The following is a 19,410-nucleotide window of genomic DNA, read 5'->3' on the forward strand; positions in this document are numbered from 1 at the left end:
AGGCTTGCTGTTCATTATATAGACCACATGTCTTCAAGGACAGGCAGCATTTGGTCCCTCCTCTGATGCACCACATCTTCTTCCACCAGCAACTGTGAACACTGACATTCCTCAGCAGATTTTTGAGGAACAACGTTTCTTTCCTGGGCTTGGTGGTCATATTGCTTACCACCATAATGCACCAAAGTTGCAAGCTGGGCATTTAGGATCTATGAACTATCTGTACACAATTCAACTCCAGTAACAGACACCATGAAGGAGGCAGAATCAACTTTCAAAAAACTAATTTTAATCAAAACAAAAAAATTGTTGATCATTAACAAGTTTATAAAACAGTGATTTAGTTACATAAATAAATTGATATCAGTGTATCAAATCTTAATTACTTTCAACTTCATGAGCATGTTTACATGGGTGATGAAGTACAACCTTTTTACCTATTATAATAAATAAAATGGAGAGCATGAAATAGTATTTCTAAACAAAAATACCTACAAACATACCTCTAGAATGTTCTCTAATGAAGGGAACAAGAGACACTGGACAACTTTTGCACCAAAACATAAAAACTGCTTTAAAAAGCACAAGGATACAGAACCATCAGCTAAAGTAAAGACACTATACTGTAACCAAAGTTGGTATTTAATAATATAATGAACAGTTTGGTAGTTAGATCTCCAGTTTGGTTATTTTAAAGCATTAAGACAAGGCAAGATAGAAGGCTGCTTTTGTTTGAGTAATTCTAGAGAAAATAAAATATATTAAAAAAACAAACTGAAAAGTAGAACAGTCATACCTACACAACTTTCTGTCCTGCACAAAGTCAAAATACCTATGCAGAATATATATATATAATATATATATATGTTATTTGTGCACAAAGGTTAGCTTATTATTAGCTCACTGCAAAGGCGTAATGTATCATGTCAATCATTTTGGAAAACATTTTGCGTTTTGTGTCAAAAAGGATATTTCTTTAAGTCTTCTAGGCTAGGAGGCACAAACCCCAATTCTGGCATACTGTATTCTTAATGCTAAGGCTTGCTGCTCTGGCTGTGTATTTTTTGTTGTCCCTCTTTACTATAGTGCCTGTTACAAGCATGTGTGTATGTGTGTACACATATGTATGTATACACGGGTTGTATAAATATATATATATAAAATTTTCCCCAATAGGTATCAGTCCAACCATGCAATCCAAAAGGTGGCTCTGCATAGATGCCCAGCATATAGTTCACCACCTGAGCCAACCCTGAAGCAAGGCGCACTTTAGTCCTTCGGATAGGTTTTTTTTTTGTTTAAAACCAAGCTACTGCAGCTTCAAGTATTTTGCATTACATAGATTTTTTTATAAATTAGTTAATGTTATATTTTTCAATATTCAGACATATACTATAATATATATACAGTACAATAAATGCTCTCATTCTTTTTTTAATTTTTTTGATAAATCCCTGAGAATGTATGTTGACAGTCGCTAAGTTTCCACATGCACAAGCATTGTGTGCCATGCTTCTGGATGAACAGCACTGCAAAGCCACGTGGTCAGCCTTTTAACTATTAGTATTTCATTTGTTGGTTTGTTTAAATATGCTGAAATGTAAGGATGAGTTACAAAGGAGTAAAGCTGAATCCATTCGAGGTACTTATCACAGGATGGAGGTGTTTTGTTTGGTTTTTAAAGCCATTGCAATATATGTTTGTTTTTGAGGCTGTGAACGTATACAGAAAGAACAGGAGAGCGATGTGGGCTTTTGCCACTTGACAACATATACTCAGTGTAAACCAAACCTTTTTTAACCTCTCTCTCATACAAAACAGAAAAAAGGAAAAAAAAAAATAAACGCACAAACTTTCACAACATGACAGTTCAGTTTGCAAACTCAATATAACTATACACATATAATACCGGTGTGGCTCTGTTTCTTTAAGTTAAAAAGGATACAAAGGCAGGCTCAAGTAAAAACAAACCACCCCTCCCACCCCCCCCCCCCATATCCCCATTCTCACATTTTTGTCAACCAAACCGCTCACGAACCAGCATCATCAGTTTCTTTTTGCCTTTGTAGATTTGTTTTAGGTTGTCAATAAACTGTGTAAACTGGATGTGACCATCATGAGCCATTAAGAAGGTCTCTCGGGCCTTGCTGAGGAATTCTATAAACTCACTATAGTGTCGCGGGCTGATGTGAGTGAGACGTGAATGAGTTGTATTAATGTAGGCTCCAATAGTGGCATCCAAGAGTTGCCGTAAAGGGGCTTTGTCCAGTGACATGAGCTTACCAGAGTTCCTCCTTCCATGAAGTCCCACCATGCCAGGAGTGGTCAAAGTACACCTACGCAAAATGTCTGACAGTACTGTTGCACATTTGACACTTTTGACCACCAGAGGTATTATAGCTGCTAGCTCATTTTTCCCAAGGGAGTGGCTGAGCGCACATGCCCACAGAACGTCATTAATGGCAGGGTGCGTGTCCTGATTGTAACTCAGGTTGAGATGCGTCATGGCCAAAGTGGCCAGTTTGTAGGCCCGCATAGGGTAACCACGGTGCTCCATGTATCGTGCTATAGTAAAAAGCTGCGAGTAGCTCATGCCAGTTGTAGCAGCATCTAGAACAATTTGGTAAGCGGTCTCAAAAGCTATGTGATCCTTTTCACATAAGGTCAGTGCAGAGAGGGCACAGTTTTGAGGATCCTTCATGGCACACTGTAGAGCAAGCGTCCTAGCACTGCCGGCCAACTTCTCCTGCTGATGGCAGTCCAGATGCAGGCGGACGATGGTGCTGTTGGACATCACTGTTGTAGCAACAATACTAGTGGCTTCCGTTGGAGTGAAAAGTGTAAACCAGTTTTGCATGATACTATCCAGTGCATAAACACCTGGGGAAAGAAAGAAAGAAAGAAAGAAAGAAAGAAAGAAAGAAAGGATTAGCCACAACTGATAAAACCTAGCAGATACAGATTTTCAGCAAAAGATTACATTTGCAGCACAGTTTAAGAGGCTGACAGTACATCCGAGGGGATGCGATTCAACAAGAAGGGCTAAACCAGGCAGCATGGCTGGAAAAGGACATTAAAACAAAGGCTACTGTGCAAACTCTGTAGCAATCACCAAAACACAGAGAATAACAAAATAAGCCTGCAAGATATGCTTTAATTTCCTGGTGTGACAACTGAACTGTTTTACTTGTTATTTAAGACAATTTGGATAACAACTTCTGGTTCGCTTGGTTTCATCACATCACTCAAAAGCAGCCCTCACTCCGTACACTTTTAAAAGGCAATTTTAACTTATTTTCTCACTGTGCATCTCAAGGTACAGTGCACGCACAGAAGAATACGAAAGTACGCAAAATGGCTTTCTTAATGGAACACCATGGCACACCTTAACAGAACACACTAAGCACACCTTAAAAAAATCCTAACCTCCTCTCAACAGGCTTTTCACATAGGTCTTGTATGAAATTCTTATGCGCCTGAACATCAAGATCTTTATTAGGGAAATAGTCTGTGCAACATGAACTACTGATATTACCTGAAATAGGTATTTTCCTTAGTATCACATTTGTCCTGGCACGTTTCTGTGCGTGTTTATCAGGGGGAGGAAAGGGGAAACAGTGACTAGTGGGTTCCATAAACTGAACCTTACAGCCAACTAGAGTGCCTTAATATTGCTAGAGGCAGTTTACACACATCTGTGAGCCCACCTAAACCACACCCAGAGGTCCTCATTTTCTCTGTAGGATGCTGATGCTTCCTGTGCACCCCTTCACTCATGTGCAACAATTCAGCATAGCCAGAGAATACCAGATCTTCATTTAAATAAACAGATTCCTTGCTTTACCAACTTGATTAAGTCTCAAGAGTACTTTGCATGGCATTATAGGTTTTTTATGGGATACTTCTATTAGAATATGTAAACTAATTTAAAGCAGTATTAAACCCAGCACTTTATTTGCCTATATGCAACTGTACAAAATAATACCCAGGCACTAATATCTGTAAGATAGCTTCAGTAATAATTATCTTAGCAAAGATATAAAAGCAATAAAACAGGAGCATTGCACAAAAATTTGCAGACACAAACCACTTTCTGGCTGATGGCATGCAAAGGCAAGCTGTATTTTCCCATGCTATTGACAACATTAATTTCCCAGTTAAGCATAAAGCAAAGAATAAACTAATCCAGAGAATAACCAGCAGTTTTGAAACTCAAGAAGCATCTATGCAATACAATCCAACTCAGATACATAAAAACGAAATAAATACAGTAGGGAAACACGCTTTCCAGAAATACCTTTAGTGACAATTAAAACTGCTCCTTTATTATAAGTACTAACATTGTCCCCACTAGCACAGCTGCCGAATTTTTTTTTTTAATTATTTTTACAGCTACACAGTTTTTAAGGCACTCATCTGCACTTTCAGATTCTGCATCCTCATCATGCAGATAGCAAACTGGAATACAGAAGCTAAGGGACGCCTCATCAAGACACACAGGAAATCTATGGCGCAGCCCAGAAAAGAACAGAACATCCTGCTGATTGCACTATTCTCCCACTGCGTCCTTTAAGCATAAGGCTGGTTCTGCTCCCACCTTATTTTCACCTTATGTGGTTAGCGATGGGTGCACTGGTATTTGGTTTGCTTTCTAGTGCGGACAAAAGGCCTGCACAATATCATAGCCACAAAACAAAGACATATTATGCTCTAAGGCTGGATTTACCCAGCGGCTTAAAAAAACCCCTAACGATGAGAAACACTTTGTGAGATCCTGTCTGGCACACAGTAGGAGGCATCCTCAGCATTTCATTCACCTGTTTTCTAGTTCCTCTTCCCACAGCTGACCAGTTAGCTCTCTCACTTGCCTTTCAGAGCCTCATCTGCAGGTGAAGTTGTAGCACAGTGCGATAGCCCAGAACCACGAGCCCTTTCTCTACTGCAGCCTCAAACCCAAACCCATCATGGAAGGGACAAGGAGCAATCTGGGGTATTTCCCATGAGGTTATGCACACTCCCACCTTGTGGAGGAAAGAAGGCACACTGCATCGTCTGAACGATTGTCTCATTTGGTCTGTGCCTAAAAGAACCCACCTAGTGCCATAATGTCTTCTCATCAAAGGAATTTTACATATGAACAGGAAGTGAGAGACATTTGCAGAACCTGGGTGTTAGCAAGCAAGACGATGCCCTCTAAGACTAGCTGACAAGAGGAACACCTCAGAACGTACCTACTTCTGTTGCACATGTTACCAACCACCTCACCATTTCCCGCCGTCGCCAATTCAGTGTTGACAGCGTCATCCGCATCACCTATTACAACAACACAAACAAAATACAAGTTAATCCTATTGCAAGCCAAGGCAATATATCAACAATTAGGGATCTTAAGTTACTCAAATACACTGAAGTTCAAAACGGCAGTCTCTTCCCCTCTCCATTCTGTTACCTCTTTTTTAGCTGGTATGTCAAAAGATTTGAAAAATATTGCTCAGTTATCTTAAATACCACACAGACAGTAATTCCAACTGCAGATCCTTCAAGGCTAGAGGAGAGAGACTGTTTTATCCATGGAGAAGAAAAAAAAAAAAACACAAAAAGCCCCCTCCAATCAATAAAAAAAAGCCCAATGAATTATCAATGATTCAAATTAAATTATATCATGTATCCTCCTTCTATGCATGGTAGTCTTTAAAGTGGAAATGCATCAACTCCTTTTGGGCAAACTAAGCCCTTTAATCTTTCCCCTATCTACATTTCTTTTCACTGACTTCAACAATACAGAAAGGAGTTAGTGTACTGTGACTTGACCGGCTGCTTATTCTGCAAAGATACATATATACACAATTCCAGATATACCCAGGTATTATTAAGAAGTACATAGCGATGATTTCTTTCTGAACACGGAGACCCTGTAAAAAACTTCCATCGTGAAACCATCAAAATCCTAGAAAAAGGACTTCAAGCTTTGATTATAGTTCCCATATTTTATATCACTTGCAGTTATTACCTATGCTGTTTCTCAAAACATGGGCAAATATGTTTATTGAGTAAAATAAACGCTGCATAGAAACTGCATTTACAGCTTGCTTCAGCTATCTGGACAGACCCCACAGATACCTTGATGAGGAAGCAAGTAGTTTTCCCCTTACAATGTCAGTGATACTATGGTATTACTATTTGTAGCAATTAAATAAAGAGCATAATAGGGCACTCATAGAGCTCTCAGCAATGATCTTCACATAAACTCAACAAATGCACTCACAAAACAGCTTGGAGTCAGTAGCATTTGTAAGAGGGTTCTCAACCCATATCCCCTCCCAATCCTAAGGTGACTTCAAAGTGCCATGCAGCCCTCTGTCATACTTGTTACTCCTGCCATCTCCTCTAGTCCCATGCTGTAGATTGGATAATGAAGAAGACAGAAAGACGGATGAGGGCTACAAATGCACAGATGATCTTTAAAAAGTTTGGTTATAAGCAACCATGAGTAGTTCCAAGCTGGCCTCCAAACATTTTCACCTTGAGATCCTGGTGACTCATCGTACATCACCCAAAGTTACAGGAGAAGGCCAGCTTTGTTGGCCTCAGACATTGTGGTATCATTTTAACTAAACAGTAATCTAAGTGTTAGATTGGAGAATAGCATTTTGAAAGAAAGCAAACTGATCAGTAAGGAGCCACCCAACACATTTTAAAATATGAAAATATGGCTAAGGTAAATCACAGAACCAGCCTTTGCTTGAAGACTTTCTGGAAGAAAAACAGGCAGCCCCAAGAAAAAATGCTTTGGAATGCAATTATCTTTCCCATTCTGCCCATCAAAGGGAAGGAGTCTAGGTGATTTCCTGTATTGATGCACACACAAGTTGAAGGCTAACGCTCTCCCAGCACCCATGATGAATTTTCAGCTTTCCCAAAGTAGAGTGAATCCAAGAGAAAACACAGGTTTACGGACTGAATTCTGCTACTGGTAAGGGAGGGAAGGAGGTAAAAAAAACCGTAAAAATGGTGTGAATGACAACTTCTCTGAAAGTCTTCTCTGATGACCTCCCTCACTGTGGTGGTCTGTGAAAAGATTATGAGTCACAAGAGCCTTCAGCATGCGCAGTGGGCATAATAAGAGTTCCAGTGTAGACAGTCCTAACTTGCGAGCAAAACCAACACTGTCTCTAGTTTCTTGACATGGAAAAGTTTATTGACAAACTATTCTGAAATTAGGTTCCTTTCATTTGATTAAACTGACAAGATGAGAACAGTAAGAGAGGGGCCCTTTACTCAAGATAAAAAACCCAAGGATTTCAATCTTTGAGCAACCTGGTCTAGTGGAAGGTGTCCCTGCCCATGGCAGGGGGGTTGGAACTAGATGATCTTTAAGGTCCCATCTAACTCTAACCATTCTACGATTCAAATAAAGCATGTATTGATGCTTTGACCAAGGAGCAGCTGAAGTTAATTTATACTATAGCACATGTATCCAAAGAACTATTTCACTTTTGCTCAATACATTCTTGAGCTACCTCTTCCTAAAAGGGAGTTCCACATCTGTCCAAGATCTGTGCTATCAACTGAGGAGAGCTTCTCAACAAGTCTGGAAGTCTGAAAGTGCAAGAGGCCCCTGTGAATTACATCGCTTATATGAAAGCCAAGCTCTCTTCACACAGAATAACCTTGACTTTGTCTTGATGGATCTTTCTAAGAATTTCTTATTCTACAGGAAAAGAAGATCTCACCACCTGCAAGAGATACAAGAAATGGCCAACCAATCATTAGCTCCCACGTCACTGTGAAACCTCTTCATCACGCACATTGTAAGGAGGCTCATTTATTTACTCACTCATTCACAGGTTTGGGGGTAAAGAACACCACTTGCCAAATATCCATTGAGCGATCACTTGCACTAACTTGCTCAGCAGTTCTGCCAGCAGTACCTGTTTGCATGTGTGCGGTAATACTTACTTGCACTAATGTAGCATACAACAGGCAAACAGAGGAATAGAAGCCTCTCCTGTACCTGCAGATCTTAGAGTGTCTGTGCCAGTAAGGTTCTGAAGGACACAATACACCTGAGATGCTCCAAGCCCATTTGGCCATGCTGATGACCTCTTTCCACAGCCAGTTTAAAAGCCTTTCCTCTGCTGAGTCACATAAAATACGTTGCCATGGGAAACAGGAGAAAGAACCCCAAAGTCCATACATTACTCCCAAATCTAGAACAATATAAGAGGCTCTTCTGTCACAGAGATCCCAGTGAGAGTTATGAAATTATTAGTATCTCCTCAGCCCAACCGGGCAACTTGTCATTGCTGTAGTTGAGGCAGAACAGTGTCACTGTGTGGACACTGCCGTTTAGTTTACCACATGACGGAAGAAAGACTTTTGTAGAGCACATAAATGTCCTAAGTAGTCAGATATTAGATAGTGAATACAAACAATCTAATTGCCATTAGGCTGGGGGCACAGGGAAGGGGGAAACACCTGTAGGCCACTAGAGACAGCGCTGACACAAATATTTTTTGCAGGAAAAGCATTACTGTAGAAATATACACAGCTGTGAGTTACTACCAGAAAACTGTTATGCATCTCCGTTCTGGAAAGCAAACTACCTTTAAGATTCTTAAAACAATTTTATAAGCTTGGGACAGAACAGTGGACAAGTTCTGCACCAGTCTGTTCCAAACCCTGCGACTGAGGAGAAAGTATGGGTTCCTGATATTTCTTTCACTAGATCTCACTGAAAACATCCCGATGACAGCATCAACCACAAAGGGGTATCCGTGAATACAGTGATATCCAAAAGTGTGCTGCTACCACTGAATGATACTTGGTGAATGCTTGAGGTGACACACAGGTCAATCATGAGGATCTTTCTCTCAAGCAAACAGATGTTTAAGGCAGAAACATACCAAGATGTGAAAAAAGAAGCACGTTTCCACAGCAACCTTGTAAATATGAAAGGCTAACAAAGCACACAGAATCTCAGCTTTTGGGTTAAAGACTTTAGCTTCTAAACATCTAGAATAGGCAAATAGTACCTTTCTTTGGCATGAGAAGCAACTGGGATAACATCCTTTCCCCAGAAGTTTTTGGAGCTTTGTTTACTGAAGCAAAGTAATAAATGGTTTTCTGATCTTTGCATGGCTTTTTTTGAAGAAGTCCCTGAAGAGGGGTGAAGAGATTTGTTTTTCCTGAAATGAACTGTGTAAACTCCAAGATTCATCAGCGTAAGGCAATATTACTCCAGATAACCCCAAACATAGCTGTCTCCTTTTAGCTTGCAAAGTCTCTCCTAAGAGCCTGAAAACTGATCAGAGGTTCTTGTACACCTCAAGCTGAGTCTGATGCATCTGACCTTCCCACAGCTTGTGGCATACAGGATTTTGATGCAGGAAGTGTGAGGGCTGCTGTTAGGACAGTCTGCCTTAGAAACGGGTCATTATGGCTGACCTTGGCTTTCTCTAGTAATCCAACAAGCACCTACCAAATCTCATTTCAGGGAAGGGAAAAGAAGGAATGGTAAGAAACCCCTCAAGGCCATGCAGAAAATACAGTGCATTTCTGGCAAGCAGAATAATTTTGCTTTCTAGACAGTCCGATATTTAGTCCTGAACCCATTGCACTAGTCCCCTCTCACCCCTGGACAGAAGAATGTCTGCAGCCAGCCACTCCCAGCTCTCTTCCACCCAAAGGGCAAAAAGGCCTGTGCAGACTCTTGATCTGTGTTCACCAGTCCATTGAGCTTTGTATCAGAAAACAGAATCTAAAAACTCCAGAGAGAGCCCAAAGAGGGTGTGTTTCCCAATGCTTAAAAGCTATACCCACCAACACTGGGTCAAATTCCTTTATTCTACTGTAATAATAATGAACAAAGGAAATACCTGAAGGCCCAGCTCCAGAGAAACTTTCAGAAGAGTGATGTCTGGCAAGCTGTCCATGAGTGTTGCTATTTTAAATGCATCCTGGGCAAGTTTGAAGATGTGTGATGAGGAGTGGATATTTTTCTGGATGGATTCTAACACTGTTTCCAGCCTCCGAACATCACCTGCAAGGTGTAAACAGAATCACCAAAACGGAACAAGTTCCCAAAACATCCAGAGATGCATTATAATTGAGCCTGATGTTGCTATGCAATAGTATGCTGTTTCAGTTGTACATTTTGTTTTGAGAAACCTTCCATAATTAAATCACATATGAACAAAAGACAGAAGACAGCACAAACTTCTCCAGTGCCTCATGGTGTTAGTACATGGTCAAAAGTCATCCTGATTAGTGAATTTTCGGAGTGATTCGTCCACTCCTGGGTCATACAGTCCACGTCATGTGTCAGATAAACAAAAAGCTGTCTCATCAGCCTCAAACCAAGCTCATCTGGCTACCATCTAGCTAGCTGAATTACTCTGCTAGAAAATTAAACAACAGGTTTAAGCCAGTTCCGTTTGTTATACCCACTTCCAGCTCCTGTCAGACTGCAATTTGGATTCCCAAACACAAGTTTTGTAATCTGTTTACTCCATGCAATATTAAAAGCATACATTTAGTTGAGTACGTAACTGACAGCAATGTACCTTTGGCTGCCGTTAGCATGGTTGATGCCAGCTCACACTGCTGGGATTCGATGTGACTTAGGGTGAACCAGCGGGGATACCGGTTTGGAACGACTGATGCAATGTGGTGTGGGCGGGACATGTCTCCCGAAGGAGCTGTAGATTCCAATACTAGCAACCTGAAATAAGAAAGAAATCCTCTTTCATTAAATCATTATTACATTAGGTTACTAATGAGCTAAACTAAAGCTACAAGAACAACTGACCTTGTTTATGAAATGTACCTTTTTGGTCATAAAGATTGGAAAACCGCTTATTTTTTTGGTGAATCTTAAAAGTCCATTTGCCAAGCTTGCCTACATCAGTAGATATCTGCAGGAATTCACAGGACAATTAAGCTACCTATTACCCAAGGCAGCAGAGACTTTCTTCATCATGCAGAGCTGAAGCTTTTCTCCCTGCCTTGTTTCAGACTTTGAACCACAGCACTCAGGAAGGAAAGTGGAGTAGTCCTCCACTGTACTGAGAACATGTCAATATTTGGAACATACTTTCTTCATTTACCAATGCCTGAACTAAGGGAAAGGGATATTCAACAAGTCATTTCAATGAGATTTTGACCTGACATAATTCAGACAGGAATTTACGTCCAAAAAGGATATCTTATTGTTCAACTATGACTACTTTTAAAAGTCCTTAAACTTTAGCCTACCAACATTTATAATGTACCATAATCTGATGCTAGACTCCCAAACAGCAGTGACAGAGGAAGCTTCCTTTAAAATTTCTTTTCAGACTTCATTTTCTAATCCTGAAGCAAAAATTTCTTTGAGTATGCATCAATCTACATCAGTTTCATCCACCAAGGAGAATTCAAACTTGGAGAATTCAAATTAATGTTTCTGTTCTTGACTACAACAACACAAATGAGAGCTCACAACAGAGACTCAACTGATGGCCCTTACAATACACTAGATACAAACAGTACACTAGATACTATATAAATGCCAATGCAAAAAGGAGAAGTGAAAAAAATCAGGCATTTTTATTCAATACAGTTAAGCATAGTTTCAGGACATGAATGGTTAATGAGATATCAAATGATAGTAATATGACAATGTCCAAAAGAAAAGCCTTCCAGTGCTTAGCTTCTTGATCAGGGTTAACATCTGAGTTCTATTTCTATCAGCTTTCATATGCAAGTGATTTTCTAACAGGAAGTCATCTGGGAAAACAAAGGAAATTGAATCTCTTCTGTCAATAAAACTGCAACTACTGAATATTGAAAATCCAATGCATTTTGATTTTCTGTGATAGAATATTTCTTACAGAATAAGCTCATGTAAATATAAGTTACAATTTCTTGCACTTTCAAAAAATACCTAAGTTCTTTAAGTAACTGGAGTGCCTGCCTTTTTTTTGCAGTAAGATAGTTTTAAGTTCTATTGGTTTTCTGTAGGTTCCTGAAACATGTAAGGGTATCTTTAAGAATTCCCTGAGAAAGGTAATTGTGAATATACAGGATGGTATCTCTAGTAGGCACATATAAATACAACACATCACATAATAACTATCGGCAGGTTATATTAACATTTTCAGACACATGTATGTGCATGCTAATAAGAAAAAAAAAGGACCTCCCTTTGGATTTATATCAACAGTAAAATCTCTTCCCTAGTACCAGTGAAACACCTCTTCATATATCTTTATATACATAAAAATAAAATATATATGAACTCTTCAGCTGATTTTTTCCAAGCATAGAGAGAGGGCAAGAGGAAAGACGCTTTATTAGACAATTTCAATAAACAGCAAAAACCCCAACTACCTAATGCAAAAAGGGATTATTAGGTTATAAGTAACACTAAGTAGACAAAGAGCATGAAAGAAAGAGGTTGTTTTGAGGAAATCTTTTGTCACTTTGAATTTCATTGCCAGCTTCTATGTTCTATTTGCTGTGAAAAGAAACGCTGTTGTGAATTGGTGGCTTTCATGCAATTTTGGCAAGATTAGGGAACATCAGAACAACCACAAGCAGATTTAGCATTCTTCCCCCTCACACACTTTCAAATATAAATTATTTAACTAGGTTTTAGCAAAGCTACCTTGTGATTAAACATCACCATTAAAGTCTGACTCCCAAAGCCTGGATGAAATTCAGGCGTAACAAGGGATCAGCCAAACTAAGCCAAACATCCAAGTTCAGATTCCAAGTGAGCAGTCAACTAGGTCACTGCAGATCCACTTTTTCCAAGGCTCTGCTCCATATGTTTCAGCACTGCAAGCGGAGAACTGTAGACAGAAGGGACCATCAAAGACAGCACAACCCTGTCCTTGCAAACCTCAGGTGTATGCATGAAAGGGTTTATGGTTTCAGCTTCCACTGATTTCATACTGAGTGTTCCACACACTAACAGGATTCAAAAAATGAAACAGCAACAGATGATTTTGAACAGAGTGAGGTAAAATACTCCAGAGCGGCCATTATGGGTCATTGACCTGTGTAAACTTGTATGTAGACTGACACTAAACACACCTGGAGAGCAACTACCTGGGGTTCTGGGAAGTTAACTTCTTTAATAAATGCTGAAGTGAAGAGAGAAATACGCTCCACTTCTAAGAGCATGAGCAACCACACAGATTTATAAGCAGCACCTTTACTAATTTCCACATGAGATTTTCGTCCTTGACACAGCCATTTCCTCCCTGCCATGGAAGAAAGGATGCTCAAGTTTTCCACTTCTGATCCATCCAACCTCACAACCATGAGACAGACGTTCAATCTTCAAATTTGCTTTCCTCTTCCCCCCTCAAGGGGGGACAGTATTAAGGCAGTATTAAGTGACTTTTTCATTTGGTCTGTATTGGGAGTCCTTTATACACTGAACTATCATTTTGGTACAAATGGGAAGAGTAACCAACCTTCTTCTGGAGAATTTGAAAAGTACCAAGGAATGTAGACGAACATGGAATAGGAAGTGACTAAATGTGCCATCACCACAGTTCAAGATAGCAGACCACATTTCTGAAAAGCACCAAATATCAAAATACAGAAAGACTGATTATTGCATCTAGGGATGAACTCTCACCTGTCTTATAAAGTCAGGACAAAAGGGCTATGGAGAACAGCCCCAATTACGCTGATGTCTCCTGTGATTTTACCAGACGGAAATGAACAGACAACTCTTCCTTATACTGGTCTGTTTGAAAAATAACTTCTTTGGCTGAGATGATAGCTTCATACCAAAAGATGGCTGGAGCTACCCATGACTAACTGGAGATTTCATCACTTGGATCTTTCAGTGTCTTGCTTGTTTTTCCAGTTGGGAAAGGAAACTTCCAGAAAATAAGTTTTCAGCTATGACTGTTTTCTGGGGAAAGCCCAAATCCTTGTTCAAAAGGAATGGCATGGTGCTGTCATGTTCACTGAAGCGTTCAGTGCACTGAGTAAAGCTGCTGACCGATGTCTATTCCAGCCTTTCAGTATGGTTTCAGTAGTTTAGTTTAAGGAGGAAAACTCCACACAAACAAACATTTTAAGGTAGTAACTGAAAATAAATACAAGGACACAAGTCTACTTTATAAAGTTGACCTTTTTTCTAAAAACAAAACAAACAAAAAAATCAAACCACCACCACCACTATCTTGCTGATCTGATATGACCAAGGTTATTGATACACTTAATTTGTGATAAAAGAGGGGTGTACTTAGATAGCCCAGACAGCTTTCTGACCGTATGTTTGAACATTCTTAATAGTTCATGAGTAATGCACTTTTGTCTTAATCTGTTTCCTAAAATGCTAATCATAAGCAGCAAGTATGCAAGGTCACTCTTCATGTTTTTTAGACTCTTTCCTTAACATCCATTAGTAGACACTCTTAGAGGCAAAAAAAACCCAACACACTAAGCAAACCTTTGGCCTGACCTGACAGTAGCTATGTTTTGTTCTTACGCATGCCCTCCTGTTTAGTCCTTTGAACATAGAATCATGTTCTCCCCATTTAGCCTTCTGGAGAAACTAGCTCCAGAATACAAACCTCCAAACAACTAGGACACCACCTGTGCGATGAAGCAAAATACTGCTTATGTGGATAGTGTGTCCTTCAATCACTGTGCAATCATTCTTCATAATAATGACCAGGAAAACATATTTTCTTTTAATTTTAAATCTGTGACTTGATTGCTCTTAGTATTCAGTTGTGACTATTCTTTGTCAACCATCAGCTACAAGATTCTTGACAGCCACCAGACACTCCAGATGGGACCTGTGTCTTCTGCACTGTATGTGGACAACAGATTGATCACTGATCATTTAGGACCTTGAAACTTCCTTCAGAAGCTTTTCCTAGCCACCATTACCAATCTGGCCTGCCTTGAGATAAACCCAGCACACACTGAGCACTCCCTGAAAAATATCATTTTCCTGATTATTGAAGACAAATGGGATGCAAGTCAGACATTTTGTTGTCGTATGACAAACTCTATTTAAATCCCAACATTCACCCAGAAGTGGACAAGACTGCTTCGTTATGAAGCATAAGAAAAAAGTACTGGCTCAGACCACACCATATGGTTTCAAATCTATGATCGAGTGTTAATTTATAAAGAAGGCCAGTGGAACAAATAGTCTCACTGAACAGGCTAAACAGCAGATGATCCTGAGACTGCTGGTTAGATGTCTCTTTCCTCATTTCCTCGCCAATAGCATCACACACACACACCCCACCACATGGGTAAGAGAACACACATGCTAAAGCTGTCGTTATTCAACACAAAACCATGTGCCCCAGGAGTGGGATTCTAGAAGGATTTGTAACAGAGAATGCTGTTTTATAGTTGTAGATAAACACTAATTGTGCATTTATACATTATTATACTGTAGTTACTACAGACTACAATTGCTTTTATAGATATAACAACCAAAATAACTTCTTAAAGGGAAGAATGATTTTTAGAAAAAAGAACTAGGTCTTGATTGCCAAGCTTTTTCCCCTTTTCCCAACCACAACTTGTGCTTTCTGGACAACTCATGAATACGTACCGCATGGCTCTCAGTGCAGTTTTGTATGCCAATTCAGCATCATGAGGTAGGAGAGAGGTGAAGAGATACTTGGCAAATGTGTGCATTGGAACACTCTCTCGATGGACAACTTCGCCTAAACCACTATATGGTCCAGCTGCAGGAAAGAGAAAGAGAATGTCAGTCTTTACATACTGCTAAAAACCAACTTCTAGACCTCTAAAAACATTCACTATACCTTCAGTTAGAACTGGCATTCAGAGATAGAGTTTGTTGTACAAAAGGTAAAGTTATATTGCTATTTTCTGTGAAATACATTACACATACATCACATACATACTATGTATTACAAGTATATTAAATATCATATATTCTTTGAGACAATAAGACAGACTGCAAATTGCATAGTACTAAGCACAATAAGACAGACTGCAAATTGCATAGTACTAAGCACTCTACCAGTGCACATACAAGTGATAGAATGGTTTCAGTGCTCCATGGGGCTCATTCAGCAAGCCTGTGCTATACAAAAATAGAAAGTGATAATGCTAGCTTTGCCTCCATGTAGTTGCACTGTGCACAGGAATATCTATGCACCCTGTTGGTGCGCAAGTGCTTATCACAAATCTACCAGAAAAAAAAAGAGTTGTTACAGTGGAAAAAAAAAATCATGTCCTAAATTGAAGTTACATCACCAGTCACCACAGTACTGATCACCACCTGATCCCTATTAATGCCTCACTTGGCATTAGGCATCTAAATAACCCTTTGGTCTGACTTGGTCTCCAGAGAAGACTAGGTCAGATCTTGCACCAAAGCTGTTTTTCTTAGTCTATTATAGCCACATGATCTTAAAGATTGTATTTGTTGTGGGAAAACTATCCTCATTGTTGCAGCAATAGATTTTGCTCACACTCAGTGCAGCCAGTGTAGTAGTTCAGCTTCGCAACAGCAGCATCATAATTGACAACAACAACAACAAAGTTGAACACAACTGTTTCCTTGCTGAGTTCTTAAGGTTCCTGGGGCACATGAATCCCATTTCTCCTGCAACCTTAAGACTGTTACTCCTATTAATAGGAAAACTGTGTCAAACAGTTTTTTTACTTCAGTGACTAGTGGTTCAGGCATTAAACGTTGCAAGATACAGAATAAGAATCTTACATTAAGTATTACTGAACTATTACTGCAGAGATAGCAGCCAGCAGTTGCAGAAGTTACTACTTCTACTTCTACTAGAGGCTCCAACCCACCACACTTGGATGGATGGATGAATGACCATGTGAGAATAATTCTCCACCACAGAGTCACATGCGTCATTTAACAGCTTCCAGCAGCGGTTCAAACTAACAAAGCCAACACTACATCGAAGCACACAAGGACAGTGGATGAGGGGAACAGCCAAGCTGTTTCAGCAATGTTTTTCTGACTGGTGCCTTAGCACAACATGCAAAGATAAAAATCACTAGGCATGAAAAAATGCTGAGCTTCATAGGTGGGCACTTCTGAAGACTGGGACTGATTACAAAGGAAATGTCAATGAAGATTTAGTAGGTGACAGTGTGTCCCACAATCATTTCAAATGCAGTTGAAAGCCATTCAAAACTAGCTGGCATTGCTTCAATGAAAGAAGCCATTCCACGTATGTATGCCAGTTGGTGGTCCAGTCAGAAACTCAGTCAGGACACGAAGAGTACACGACAAAGCATTTATATGAAAATATATTCTGCCATTAACTTAGCAGTCAAGCAAAAAAATTAGAACAGTTCTTGCAAAACAATCTTACATTCTGCGTTCCCACGCACTCAAATGGTAGCTACATACAGCATGCATTAATCTACATTAACAGCATAGAAAGCAGCTTAATATTGGATTAAGCTTTCTTTATTATATTTACAGGACTTTGACTATAAAAACACGATTGATACGATTAGCATCTTAAATCACTGTACTGTTTTTCCTCCACATGAGCTGGCAGTTTCTGCCTATCCTGGCGTAAACTGAAGCTACTGCAGGAAAGGCGGATTTCTCAGCACACAATAATGCAAGACCATAGTTGCACACCACTCAAAACAGCAATTTTGTACGTAGTTGTATTAGAGATTTCCTCCTATGATCACTTGCTTACTACTGTAAGATAAAATTAAAAGAACTTCAGCGATCAAAGGTGTAAACTAGAATTATCAGAGAACACTTTAGAGAAACCATGCCTTTTCCTCATAAAGCACCCTTATCAGTAAATAGATGCAGCAAATTGATTTTATAATCTATAGGATCCCTATATGGTTGTTAATAGCTGGATCCGGCAAGCAGCTATTCTTGTCCAAAGGCCATAAAGCAGCAGTACAGTCATACCATAATGGAAACTCCCTCCACGGTGCAGTTTCTCTGCAGTTTCATATGGCACCACCAGTAGGTACCAAAGTTTTTAAGGATCTTGGCAAAAACAGTGACTCAAAGCTGAGAACCCTAAACAACATACCACACCTCTTGCATTAAAGAGGGAGTTTTAAAAGACAAATGTCTTGCAGAAAGAAAGCAAAACCTGACTGTTGTGTAACAACCTTCACAACTTACCTAGAGCAGTACCACTCCCCACCATCCCTTGAGCAAGCACTCAAAACTTGGACCATGCCTTTGGCTAACTGGTTCCTCTGAAGTTTTTTCTTCCATTTAAAAAACCAAAAAACAGGAAGACAACCTCAGAACCCATGAGACTACTCTCTGAACATGAGGCTTAAGTGCTACATGTTAAGCCTCTTTAAAAGCTAAGGCAAAAATATGCACTCTTTTGTCCAGATTTTATTGCAACACACCAACTAATTCCCGAACACAAATTGTTTGCCCAGGTCAAAATTTAGTCACAAGACCACATATTTCAGGTTTCATGTACGATACAAACTTCAGAGGCAAGTCATTTTCCTAATTGCTACAAATAAAGTGTTACATTTCTGTCCCAGCAATTCTAAGTGAATTTTCTGAGCTCTTCACTGGGAAGAGAGGTTAAAAACTTCATACATGTACAAAGCTGCTAGTCGTTTTTTTCAGGATACAAGGAACACTTAGAATTTTGCTGCCTGAGAACTCTTGATGATAACTGATGTCTATATTATTTAATTGTCTAAAAGACAATTGTCTAAAGAACAAAACGTAATCAAAATTAAAACAAAAGGCTTATAGGTCAACAGATCCCTTATTTCTACAGTCATGAGATATCTGAAGTATGTCTGATTTTCGTAAGAGATTAGAAACAAAATTTTGCTGTAGTTCTATGTCAAAAAAAACATCTGAAGCACATAAGGCAGTTTCCACAGGAATACTAGTTCTGTGTGCTTGTGTAAGTGAAGACATTTTAAAGACGCAGTTAGCATCTATATTGAGCTACCTTCTAATAGGAAGACTGCTTGTTTTCGAAAAATCTTCACCAGAGTATCATCCAATTCAATTTCCTGTAGCTTAGAAATGAGCTGCTCCTCATTTCGACAAACCTTCTCTTGTGCATACAAGCCATCTGGCATTATTCGTTGCTGTCCCAGCCCTATCAATGCTACTTCCACAGCCAGCGTTAAATAAGATTCCCCTTCTTCTAAGAACTTGTGCGCAGGCAGGTGCTGGTACTCCAGAGATTTGCAATGCCCCATGTTCTCTGTAAGAGGTGACACAGAAAGAAAAACACATCAGCAAATCATTCTAACCCATCATCTGCCTATAGTGCCACAAATACAAATGCTTCCTCTGTTAGTAATAATTTTTTTAGTTTATTTAAATTACTGGCACCACCACAAAATCCAATGATCCAATCTCAAATATCCCATCCAAATCTGCATGGCAGAAATACACAAAAC

General features: G+C 39.5%; 1 protein-coding gene across 4 annotated transcripts in view; it reads right to left on the reverse strand.

Annotated features, from left to right (window-relative positions):
* Positions 1–267: 267 nt before the first annotated feature.
* Positions 268–19,410, reverse strand: part of ZSWIM6 (zinc finger SWIM-type containing 6) — a 113,456-nt gene continuing 94,313 nt past the window's right edge. For all 4 annotated transcript variants that reach the window (XM_054184587.1, XM_054184586.1, XM_054184589.1 and 1 more), the window contains 6 exons: positions 18,951–19,211; positions 15,587–15,722; positions 10,566–10,723; positions 9,879–10,042; positions 5,232–5,313; positions 268–2,880 (listed from right to left, as the gene is read on the reverse strand). In XM_054184587.1, the coding sequence (XP_054040562.1) occupies positions 2,018–2,880; positions 5,232–5,313; positions 9,879–10,042; positions 10,566–10,723; positions 15,587–15,722; positions 18,951–19,211 (1,664 nt within the window). In that variant the 3' untranslated portion in view covers positions 268–2,017. The remainder of the gene's footprint in view (positions 2,881–5,231; positions 5,314–9,878; positions 10,043–10,565; positions 10,724–15,586; positions 15,723–18,950; positions 19,212–19,410) is intronic.

Source organism: Rissa tridactyla, chromosome Z (genome assembly GCF_028500815.1).
Source record: "Rissa tridactyla isolate bRisTri1 chromosome Z, bRisTri1.patW.cur.20221130, whole genome shotgun sequence".
NCBI lineage: Eukaryota > Metazoa > Chordata > Aves > Charadriiformes > Laridae > Rissa > Rissa tridactyla.